This window comes from Furipterus horrens, unplaced genomic scaffold (assembly GCF_987537825.1).
Source record: "Furipterus horrens unplaced genomic scaffold, mFurHor1.1.pri manual_scaffold_15, whole genome shotgun sequence".
NCBI lineage: Eukaryota > Metazoa > Chordata > Mammalia > Chiroptera > Furipteridae > Furipterus > Furipterus horrens.
In genome coordinates this window covers 18,830,726-18,842,817 of record NW_028327185.1, presented here as the reverse complement: position 1 = coordinate 18,842,817, position 12,092 = coordinate 18,830,726, and the positions used below count along the sequence as shown (strand labels likewise).

Here is a 12,092-nt window from a genome sequence, read left to right as displayed (position 1 = left end):
TGAGGTGCAAACAAAAGGCAACAGATGGATGTTTCTCTCCCACATTAATGTTTCTCTCCCTGTCTCTGTCTCTCTCTCTCTGTCTCTCCCCCCTCCCTTTCTCTCTACAATCATTAAACATATCTTCAGGTGAGGATTTAAAAAAGGAGTGGGGAGAGACAGGATTGCTTTGCAAATGCTCTTGAAATTTCCAGTCCTCCTTAAAGAACTGCAAACTGGACATTGCAGGCGAGGCATCATCCCCGAGGTTTGTGCACAAGGACCCTGGGAAAAGCCAGTCGGCAGACCCCTACAAACAAAAAGCTTTGGTCCCCTAGCAAACGATTAGTCAAGGATGGTGTGTCTTCAGTTTTAAGCAAGTTTAAAATGCACATGTATCATTTTCGATCGTTCTCCGGCTTTTGAATTAATGAGCCAATTGCCGCCCCGGTTGCACCCTGATTGCTTCTGCTGGTCTAGGGTTTGCAGTAGAGGTGGGTTTGCTGTACCCAATTCTAGCGAAGGGCAACTTCCCTCCAGGCCCTGGCCCTCGGCTTTTTCCCGAAAGGCATGAGATAAAAGCAGCTGGGAGGTAAGTGAGCATTTCCACATGTTGCCTCACAGGCTCTCACATCGCATAGTTCAGGACCTTCTTTCTTCCTTCCTTTCTTATTGATTGACTTTTAGAGAGAGGAATTTTTTGTTTCTTCCCGTGCATTCATTGGTTGATTCCAGTATGTGCCCTGACCGGGGATAGAACCTGTAACCCTGGCACATTGTGATGATGCTCCAACCAACTGAGCTACCCAACCAGGGAAGGACCCACTGTTTTTACCCCATTCCACTCAGGGGTGGAGGGTGCTGAGACTGAAGTGAGCCAGGAAGTGACAGAGAGAGCATCGGGTCTGCCCCTGCCTCTGACCACTACAGGCGTCTCTAGAATTAGAAATCAGGTTAAGACGGTGAGCACACATGTCTTTCCCACAGAAGCCTTTATCCGGCTTTCTTTTCACATAAAATTGAGTGAAAAGGAATTGGAATATACCTGCATCAATTTGCAGAGACTCTGCGATATGTGATCTAGTAAACAAAGTGGCACCGCCTGTCTGTCTTGCTGCTAATTCCTGTTATCAGAGACATCTCCACACACTGGCTACTCAAATACTCCAGGAGGTGGCTCAGAGCGGCGGCACCTATTTTGGCCTCTCTTAGCCTCTTTGGTGGCAGCTACAGGATGGGAGAGGAAGCAGCTGTGGTGACAAGTCGGGGCAGAGTGATGCAGTCCAGGGAACTCCGCGGGATGGGAGCCCACTTGGTGGTAACAGAAAGCACACCCAGCAGGCGGGCTGCAGACAGGAAAGAAAGAATTATGCAGTTATTATGGCCAGAAGAGCGAGTACAAAGGAGCAGCTTCACAGCAGAGGAAGCTGGCTCACTGATTTCCCCAGCTCCTGTCTGGCCCCCATGCAATTTCTGTAATGTCTATAAAGCAGGGCCAACGGCAGCTGATTGCTTCCAGAGCCCAGGAAGGGCTTGCAAGAGAGGTTCAGTGAAACCCAAAAGGAGGAAGCTCTCACAACTGAGGACGCGCCTGCTAAGACTGGCCCACGGCCCTCGGGCTGACTTCCTCCGTAACAAAGCACAAAGCAATTTACTGTGCCTCAGTGGACCCCGCTGTAAAATGGGGAAAATGGGGCACAGCAGCCTGGCGGGACCATAAACACAGCAAAAGCTTTAATTAATGACAACGCCCTTGTTCTAACAAAGCGCAGGTGAAATGCACAAAAGCCACATGGGCCAGATGAGCACCGTGAAGGCTCTGGCAACCCGTCTCCCTGCAGACCTCTGTAAGTCAGCAATTTTTCATGGGAGATTTGGGTTTAAAAGAAATTGACTGTCCTCAGGGCATCACACTTCAACAGAGAACCCAGTGTGGGACGGCCAGACCCGGCGGGAGTTCCGAAGCAAAACCAACTTGGAGCCGCAAAGCAAATAGACGCGTTCGCCACAGGATAAGCACACACATACCCCAGACTTCAATGACTCCCTGCAAAACCCAGGCAGGAAAACAAAATCACCTTCCCAACAAGAGCCTCGGCTGGGCTGTCGTTTCTCTGTGCCTTCAGGGGTCTACAGTCCTCCATCCCAATACAAACAAGATGCTTCCTTTATTAAACCTTTATTTTCTTAGCTGTCTGCCACTCCTTCACTGCTCACATCTGCTTCTTGATCAAGGAGGTAAGATAGAGTATTTTTCAAAAGTCTTAGTTAGAGGCATTTGTAACTGCCAGAAAGTGATAAGCGCACACACACAAAACATTTTTTAACCCTGTACTCTTTATGTGCCACTCAGTTTTAGATGTAGTATTTTATTTAAATCTCCACAACAACCTCACGGGTAGTTTTCTTTACCCTCATTTTCTTTAGCAGATAAGGAAATGCAGCCTCGATGCCTCGGGCTCCTTCCATCATCTTTTACTGTCTTCTGAAAGCCCTGAGCCTAGTGCAACCAATTCCAACATCTACAGCCTCATTTTTAAATAGGCATAACCCCAGCCCCAGTTCCTGGCAACTGCTGATCTGTTTTCTGTTCCCATAATTTTGCCCTTTCCAGGAAATACCTACCATCTTAACACTCCTGCCACTCATGGGCCTAAAGGATACCTGCCTCCTCTCTGAATGAAGCCCTGGAAAAGCGCACGGGATGGGGCAAGGTCAAGAGACCTACCAAATGCTTTCAAGTCCCCTCTGCTCTCTCCACCCCCAAGAAAACAACAAAGCACTGCAGGCTGTCCAGGGACTGGACTCGGTGCAGGGGAGCTGGGGGGCTGAGGGAGCTCCGGGAGCTCAGCGAAGCAGCCTCTGGGGCCTCCTCCTCACCAGGAACCTCAAGTATCCTTCTATGACAAGACTCTACTATTTATTCATCTTGACTCTGAATTTCGTTCTTTTAGGCAAAATTAGCTCTACTTTCCCATAGCCAGATTGGCAGGTGAGAGTAATCTTATGGAGGGAAGAATCATTCTCCTAAATCTGGAAAAGTCATCTGCCAGAAGAGCCTGGAGGGACATATGGGGAACGAAGGAAGGAAGGAAGGAAGGGAGGGAGGGAGGGAGGGAGGGAGGAAAGAATGGGGAGAAAGGGAGGGACAGAAAAGACTCCTTCCACAAGGTCAAACCTACTGAGTCAGTTCTGACCTCCAGTGGGCTGAGGCCCCAGCAGACCTGGCCTAGCTCCTGCCTGTCCCGGCAGAGCCCTTGAGAGCCCACTTTGGAGAGCCAGCCTGACCTTGAGCCTCAGCCCCAAGGCCCACAGCTTCTTCCACCCAGGGGTGCCCTCCCCTTGCTTCCCTCCACACCAGAATATTCTTTCCAGCCGGCCAACTGCAATAGATGCAAAGTTTCCACACCTCTACCAAGAGCTCCAGCGGCTTTTGGGGAGAGGGTCCCTGCTGAGGGCTTAGGCTAACAAAGGCTGAGGTCATCTGTGGCTCAGTTTAGAGCCTGACTCTGTGAGGCCGGCGGGACTGCAGAGCGACAAGAGCCGGCTTTCTCGTAAGTCACTCAATTCAAATATGGGACCAAGTGTCCTTCTTCCAAGCAGCCCAGAGGCAGTGACTGTGGGCTCGTGCCACCAGTGAGTGTCACTCTGTGCAGACTACGGTCCTGAGACAGGTCAGGGAGGCCCCCAGGTGGGGGACACGGGGTACTCTCCCCACTGCGCCGTGAGTCACGGAACAGACCCACCGAACGTCAAGTGTGAGCCGTAAACGTGAAGTGACACGTTCCTCCGGCTTCACCACACTTTCATTTCCTTTTAATACTCAGGACACCTGGGAACCTGGCCAGAAGAAAGCGCTCCAAAGCCTCCCGTCAGGGCACCGAAGCTGGAAAAAATTCCTGGATGCCTTTCACTGAAAGGAATATTGTCAGGGTTAGAGGGGAAAGTGAGGGGAGGGGACGGGAGGGCAGAGTTGCAAGCTCTTCTCTGTTCATTGAGGTCAGCCTTGGGGTAAAATGTTAAATAAATCCATATATATACACATATATACGTGTATACATACATAGATATGTAAAATATAATTTACATATATATACTATATAACAGGCATAAGCCAAGTAAGAGTTAGGTTTTTTAAAAATGAATAAAGCAGATTATGAATAACAATTGTGAATTTGTTTTGCCAAAAACAGTTAATGGGATATATACATATATTTGAATGTTGATTCTAATAAATAATGATACATCATAAGATATAGATTCTAAATATATAATTTATATATATGACATATATAGTATATATAATAGCTACATGTTACATGACACATCTATTGTATGTTATATGTAGTAATTATATATTATACTATATATTTAAACTGTGGTCATAAAGGTAAAATAAAATAGAACTAAATAGGCCGAAGTTTTTCTTTTTGCTCTTCTATATTTCAAACTCCTTCTACAAAAATTCTACATTATTTTATAATCATACCCAAGAGTTATTAAAACGTTAAAACGTTCGGATGGTTCCCTGGGAAGCCCTCCCCATACTGTGTGTGTGGCCCCAGAGCCCCCATCCCAGGGGAACCCCTGCGGAGGCCGCAGGGCAGACAGACCTCTTTCTGCTCGCCATCAGCACGGGAAGCAGGGGGGCCCAGGTGAGCCAACTGCTCTTCCTGCCCCTGCAGAGGGATCCTCCTCTCATCTTCAGAGCCGGGCCTGGGGTGCAGGCCAGCGGCAGGGGCGCAGGCAGCTCCTCCTGACTCAGCCACCTGCTTCTCCTCTTCTGCAGATGGGCTGCCTCTGTCCTCCTGGAGCCGCAGGCTCTGGAGAAGCAGCTGGCAAGCTTCCAAGTCAGCTTCCCACACTTTTCCCAGCAGCGGACATGTGCAGCTAAGACAGAGGGGAAGCAGAGGCGGAAACATCAATTCAGTGACGTTCCATCACACCGGGTCAAGAGCCTGTCTCCCCGGATATAGCTAGTTAGCCTCCAGTTATCAACCTCATTTTGGATAGCGATGGATTATTTCCACCAGAAGATTCAGAGGGACCACCGAGTATCAGTGAAGTAAGTATTGGTTCATCTTAATTACTTGGTCTGCAAAGGCATCCGAGATCCTGTGTATTATATTTTTCCAGACTTAGTGGCCCAATACAAAAAGCTCCTGCTCATGCCTGGGCACCAGCCCTGCTGACTTTCTTTGACTGCCCAGACCCACCCAACTCTCCCTGGCTCTGTACTGTTTCACAGACTGTTTCATCTGCCTGGATTGTGCCGCGCCCACTATTTCTCCTACCGACACACACCCACGCAGGTAATGGAAGTAAGTGAGGCAGTGCAGGGTAATACAAACCGTAACAATACTCAGCCTCAGTGGCAGAAAGAGACAGAAAGAAGTTCATCCGTCTATTCAACTTCATGCTGGGTATTTTTCAATATACCTATCTTTCATTTAATAATCCTTCTTTCTACTATGTCTAATCTGCTATTCAATTTATCTGTGTTCTAAATATTACTTATTTTTCAGGTCTATAATTTTTATTTGCTATTCTTCTGCATATTTCAATTCTCTGCTTAAATGACCCATCACTTCTTCTTCTTGAACATATTCATCATCACTATGGTAAAGCCTGCGTTTATAATAATGAATTCAGAGGAAAAAGAAAGAAATAGATGGGAAAATATCAGAGGAGATATTAGCTAAGAATTTTCAAATATTGACAAGGGAAATATCAAACTATATAATACAGGAAGCACTTCAATCTCAAAGCAAGAAAAATCAAAGGAAAAAGCACACATAGGTCTGTCATAGTGAAACTGCTGAACAGCAAAGACAGAACGAACCCTTCAAAGCAGACAGAGCATACAAAAGACATTTACTTCAAAGGAACAATAACACAGGTAACAGAAAAGGTGGGAGCCAGGAGGCAACAGAACATCTTTAAACTACTGAAAGAAAATAATTGTCATCTATAAATTATACAGTCATCGTGAATCTCCTTTAAAAGTAAAAATAAAATAAAGATATCTTCAGATAAGTAAACACGAAGTGTGTTCCCTGGCACCCCATCCATAATGAAGAAAATGACCCCAGCAGGAAGCAAGCGCTAGCCCAAAGGAATGAAAAACCGTGGAAAGAGTAAATTCGTGGGTACATTCGAAGAGAAGAGTGATGAAAAAAAGCAACAACAATTGCTTTTGCAGCCTAAAATATATAAAGAATTAAAATACATGGCAACCAGGCAAAGGGAAAGAGAGAAGGAAAATGATCAAGACAGTTTAGGTCCTTGCGCTGCCCAGAAAGTAGCAGAAGTGCTTATTTAGATTAGACTTCAGAAAGTCAAGGGTTCATACCGAACCTTTTAGGGTAGTCAGAAAAGAGAGAAGTTAGAAGACTGTATAGCTGACAAGCTAACATGGGAGAAATTGTTTAAAATTAAAAATACTTAAATATTGCCCTGACCGCTGAGGCTCAGTTAGTCAGTCATCGTCCTGCAAAGAGCAAGGTCGTCAGTTCAATTCCTGGTCAGGGCACATGCCTGCATTGTGGGTTCAGTCCCCGATCGGGATTCATACGAGAGGCAATTGATGGATGTTTCTCTCCCTCCCCTTCTCCCTCCCTCCCCTCTTTCTAAAAATAATTAAATAAAATCTTTTTAAAAATACCTAAGTATTGCTTTAATGAAAGCAATAAAGAAAACAGGGATAAACATGACACAAATGGGGGAAATGGTAAAATAGAAATATTTATACCCAAATAGATTAGGAATTATGTTAAATATACATAGATAAGTACTTCAATTAAATGGTAAAGAATTTATATTAGAATAAAACATTAAAATCAATGTATGTTGCTTACAACAGACATACATTAAATATAAGGCTACACACAGGTTACAAGTGGAAGGATGGGAACGGCACATTACGAGAGCATTATTAGAGATAAAATACTACACAGTGGGGATCTGACAGTCTTTTCAACATATGTACCATGCCAAATGGACATCACTGCAGGAAAAAAAGAAAATCACGCTTACTGGCTGACACTATGCAAATATTGGTTTCAGGTGGACTGTAGGTCAAAATCTAAAAGATAAAATGATAAACCTTCTAGAAGATAAATAGGATAAGGTCTTTAGACTTTGTAGTAAGCAATGATCTCTTAAACAGGAATTAAAAAGCTCTAAACTATCAAGAAAACATATAACAAATTTGACTTCATTAACATTAAAAACGTATATTCATCAAAAAACACCATTGAGAGAGTGTAATGCTAAGCCACACCATGCAAGAAATTATTTGTCACACATGCAACCAAAAGGGCTGATTCCAGGAGAGAAACAAGACTCCTACAAATCAATAAGAAAGAGACAAACAACCCAGTTTTTAAAAAAGGGGAAAGACTTGAACAGGTGCTTCACAAAAGAGGGCATCTATGTGGCCAATAAGTAACTTATGAAAAGATGCTCAACACCTAAAAATTTTCATTATCAGGACAATGCATATTAAACCACAGGGTGATGGGCACATCTGCAAGATGGCTAAATTCAAAAGCCTGACAATGCCAAGTGTTGGAAAAGATACGAAGCTGCTAGTACTCTCATATCCCGCTGGTGAGCATGTATGAGAACGTCTTTGAAATCTGACTGTTGTACAAAAGTCACAAATATGTCAGTCATATGACCCAGTATTGTGACTCCTGGGTATACACTCAGTGAAATGCACATACGGTCCATCTTCCTTATTCACAGCAGTCATGTTCTATGAAGTCACCAAGTGCACTGACTTACTAAGTACTGAACAATTGCTCCCAAGGAGAACACAGGGTCCCCGTGAAGCTCCGGCCACATTTCCATCAAACAATCAACAGAAAGTCTGTTTTAGGTGTGTTTCTGTTTAAAGACACCCCTCAGTGAATGTACAGTGTTGCTGAATCATTAACACCAAATCTGTGGCCACAGCGCTGTAACCTGTGCCTAAACGAAGCTTCTCTAACCCGTGTATTTTCTCCGTCAGGCACGGCACAGCCTCCCGCACGTAGGAGCTCAGACAGCACTTCAGCACTACGTTTAACGGCAATTTTAAATAACAAAGTCACCAAGAAAAAGCACCAAAGTGCCAAAGCCATGGCACTAAGTAGACAGCACCAAGAGCACTAGTTTACAGGATGAGTAGCACAAAGGCAGGGCATCCCCTCGCTTGACTTCAGCTGAGAACAAGCACAGCAGTGACAAATTTGAGCCACTCTGTGCACGACCATGAAGGACGGCAAAAGCTCTGCAGGTATGGATTCAGGGGTTACCCGTAAATCCTCATGAGCAGGCAAACTGACAAATACAGAATCCACAAATAATGCCAATCAACTGCATATATGATCATACAACATTATTCATAACAAAAACAATAAGAAGAGAGAAAGAGAGAAGACTTTTTGAACCATGTCCTGGGAGAAGGGGACAGGGGTCTGGTGTTCATGAGAAGCGATCGATAGTCCTCAGTGAGGACACCAGTCTGGGTCTTTTCCGGCTTCCTAATTCCAGGCAACCTGGTAGCTGCAGAGGGCACCTTGCTGTCTGAAGTCGGGTTCCTCCACTATAAGGGCTTCATAGCGACTCCCATGTTCTTCTGTGAGCTGTTTGTTTCAAATCTATTGCCAGATTATTCCTTTCTTAGGTTCCCCATCCTTTTCCTAAGGCTTTTGTTGAAGGGAATGTTTTATTGACACTGAAATACCTTTAATTTTTATAGCCTACTTAGTTTTCTATTTCTTCTTGTGTTCAATTTAACACTTTAAATACTTTGTAGATATAATAAGTCCATTTTCTTGTGGGCTACATATATATTGTAATGTCTGTACAATACTTTTAAAAAATATTTTTAAGGTCACCTGCAACCCTAGACATTTCTCCTTTTCATATTGCTTTAGTTACCTATTTCTGCCCTGGCTGGTTTAGCTCAGTGGATTGAGCGTCGGCCTGCGAGCTAAGTGTCGCTGGTTCGATCTTCCAGTCAGGGTACATCAGAGAAGGAAAACTCTGACTCCAAAAAACCTCCGCTGCCTTGCGGCATACCTCTTCAGGGGAAAGGCTAAGGGAGTAAACCCCGACAGAAAATCCGGAGCCGGAGTCCCTAAGGCGGTTTGACGTTGTAGTCAACACCGGCAACTCCTGCGGCGCACCTGAAGCCAAGCTGTATTGACTCCGTCTTTCCCTTGGACCCTTCAGCTGCGAAGAGAGGGGGGGGTCTGCTGCATGGGCAACAGCAGACCCTCCATATTACCCTGCCCAGGCTCTGTAGCTTCAGCGTCATCACAAGATGTCGATTCAACACGGGAGGAGACAGATACCATGTCACTCCCGAGTCGAACTGCACAGCCATTCTCAGCGGTGCAGATAGACTCTTAAGAAGCTACACCATCGTCTCTCGAGACGGACGGCTGCCGACGACGACGAGTTACCTATTTTCTTATTTATCTTGTTCAGTCTTATCAGAAGTTTGCTATCTTGCTAATCTTCCCAAAGACCCAATATTTGCTTTGTTAAATCTTTAATATTGATTTTTTATCTATTTCCTGATTTCTGATTTTATCTTTAGATATCCTTTTCCTCATTACTTTGGATTTATTATCTTTTTATTAGCTTATTTTGCTAAACAATCATTTATTCTTTTCTTTTCTTTTCCTCTCTTGCTATTTCAGTTTTCTAATACATGTATTTAAAGCTCTAATTTTTTGTCTGAGCAATATCTTAATCATGTCTAATGTTTTTGTTTATTATAAAATGTTTGTTTTTAAATTACTAGGTATTTTTTAATGTACAGAAAAATATTAAAATAATTTACCAAGCACTTGTATACTCACAAACTTACCAATTTTTAATTTTTTGTAATTAAATCAATTTTATTTTCAAAATTTACAACACTAGTGTCCCACGAATTTTACATATTAATGCTCCCCTTGTCTCTCCTCATGATTAACTCCTTAATACAAGAGCTATTTAGTAGTATGTTCTTCAATTTCCAGATAGAAGAGATTTCTTCAGCTTTCTTTTTGTTAGATTAATATCTAATTTTATTGCATAATGGTTAAAAATATGCTTTATAAAATTAATTGAGAATTTCTAGGTCACCTAGTACTTGACTGATCTTTGTAAATAAATGTTCCATATGTGTCCAAAAGGAACGAGTGTTCTGGTCATTGGGTCTACAGTGAAAGTATATTATTATTAACATTTTTATATATTTGTTTTTTTGTCTGCCTCTACCAGTGTCTAAGAGGAGTGTTTTACATTTCCAGCTAGAACTCCTGATTCATCTATTTTCTCCCATTGTTCCATTGGTTCTTTTATATATTTCATACTATAATGTTAGACGCATAGGCTCCAATCATTAAATTTTCTACTGCTTCTTTTCAGTATGTGCTTACTGTCCTGGCTGATATGTTTTAGCTTTAAAATCTATTTTGTCTGATATAATAATTGTTACTCCAACATCCTTTTAGTTCAATTTTGTCCTGGCTTATATTTTTACCACCCTTTATTTTCAACATTTTAACATATTTTTTTCAAAAATGAATCCAATACAAAACATTTGCTGAATTTTATTAAAATCTTTCTATGACATTATCTTTGGTATTGGTGGCTTTAATTCATGTCTTCACAATTACTATAGCTATTGTGCAATTGTTGCTATTTCTCTGGTTTATTACAACTACAATTTTTAATTATTTAAAAGCTTTGTCTTTCTTTTTTCCCTACCTTCCCTTTTCTTTTTATTAAATTCACACATAATTGTGAGAAATAATACAGAGAGATCCATGTACCCTCTACCCAGTTTCCAACATTTTGCAAAAATAGAGTACAATATCACAACCAGAGACTTGACATTGATTCAATCCACTAATCTTATTCAGACTTCCTTTCATGTATGTGTGTGTGTGTGTGCATGTTTCAATACAATCTTATCACTTGTGTAAATTCATATATCCACCACCACACTCAAAATAGTGATCTTTCCACCTGCACAAGGATACTTAGGTCCCATTTTATAACCACTTCCACCTACTTCCCAACTTGATCCCACCCCTAGCCTCTGGAAACCACGCAATCTGTCCCCATTCTGAAATTTTGTCATTTCAAAAACATTATAGAAATGGAATCATAAACTATGCATTGGGGGGGGCTTTTTTCATTCTAGCATAGTTCCTGGGACATGTATGTACCAATAATTGGCTCCTGCTTATAGCTCACTAGTATTGCATAGTATTTGCCCCAATTTGTTTTAACCAGTCACGCACGGAAGGGCATCCGTGATGTTCCCTGTGTGGGAATATTATGAATAAAGCGGCTATTAACATTTGTGTACAGGTTTTTGCATGAAATTAAGTTTTCATTTCTCTGAAATGTTCAGGAGTGCAATTACTGGGTTGTACGGTAATTGCGTGTTTAGTAAGAAACTGCCATACTGTTTCGCAAAGCCGCTGTACCGCGTTACAGTCCCGCCTGCGGTGTGTGAGTGACCTACTTTCTTGGCACCCTGGTAGCTGCGTAGTGCGCGCTCGTTGTGGCTTTAAGTTGCATTGCCTTCGTGTATAATGATGTCGAACATCGTTCCAGGAGTTTATTTGTCACCGGCATAGCCTTTTCAGTGATCTGTCTGTTCATGTTTTTGGCCTAAATGCCCGCTGTATTTTTTCTTTACCACTTCATTTTGAGAATTTTCCATGTATTCTAGACGCTAGGCCTTGGTTGGACATGTGGTTTGCAAATATTTTCTCCCAGCGTGTAGCTTGTCTTTTCATCATTTCACGTGGGATTTTACAAAGCAAGCTTTTGTTTTTGTTTTACTTTAATGAAGTAGAATTTATCAATAGCTTTTTTTTTTTAATGAATTATGCTTTTAGTGTCAAGTCTTAGAAATCTTTGCAGAGCCTTAGACATACACCTATTTTTATTCCTAAAAGTTTTATACTTTTTGTTTTACATTTAAGACCATGATCCATTTAAGTTAATTTTTATATAAAGTGTGAGTTTTTTCTTTTTGTTTTTTGTTTTGTCTTGTTTTGCCTAGGGACATTCAATCATTCCAGCACCATTTGTTAAAAACTATCCTTTCTCTG

The 12,092-nt window shown here is 42.3% G+C and overlaps 1 protein-coding gene across 1 annotated transcript in view; it reads right to left on the bottom strand.

The window, feature by feature from the left end:
• The window catches only part of DISC1 (DISC1 scaffold protein), a 247,429-nt gene that overhangs the window by 10,558 nt on the left and 224,779 nt on the right, over nt 1-12,092 (bottom strand). Inside the window, exon 10 of the mRNA XM_090263358.1 lies at nt 4,593-4,869. Coding sequence (XP_090119484.1) covers nt 4,593-4,869 — 277 coding nt within the window. The remainder of the gene's footprint in view (nt 1-4,592; nt 4,870-12,092) is intronic.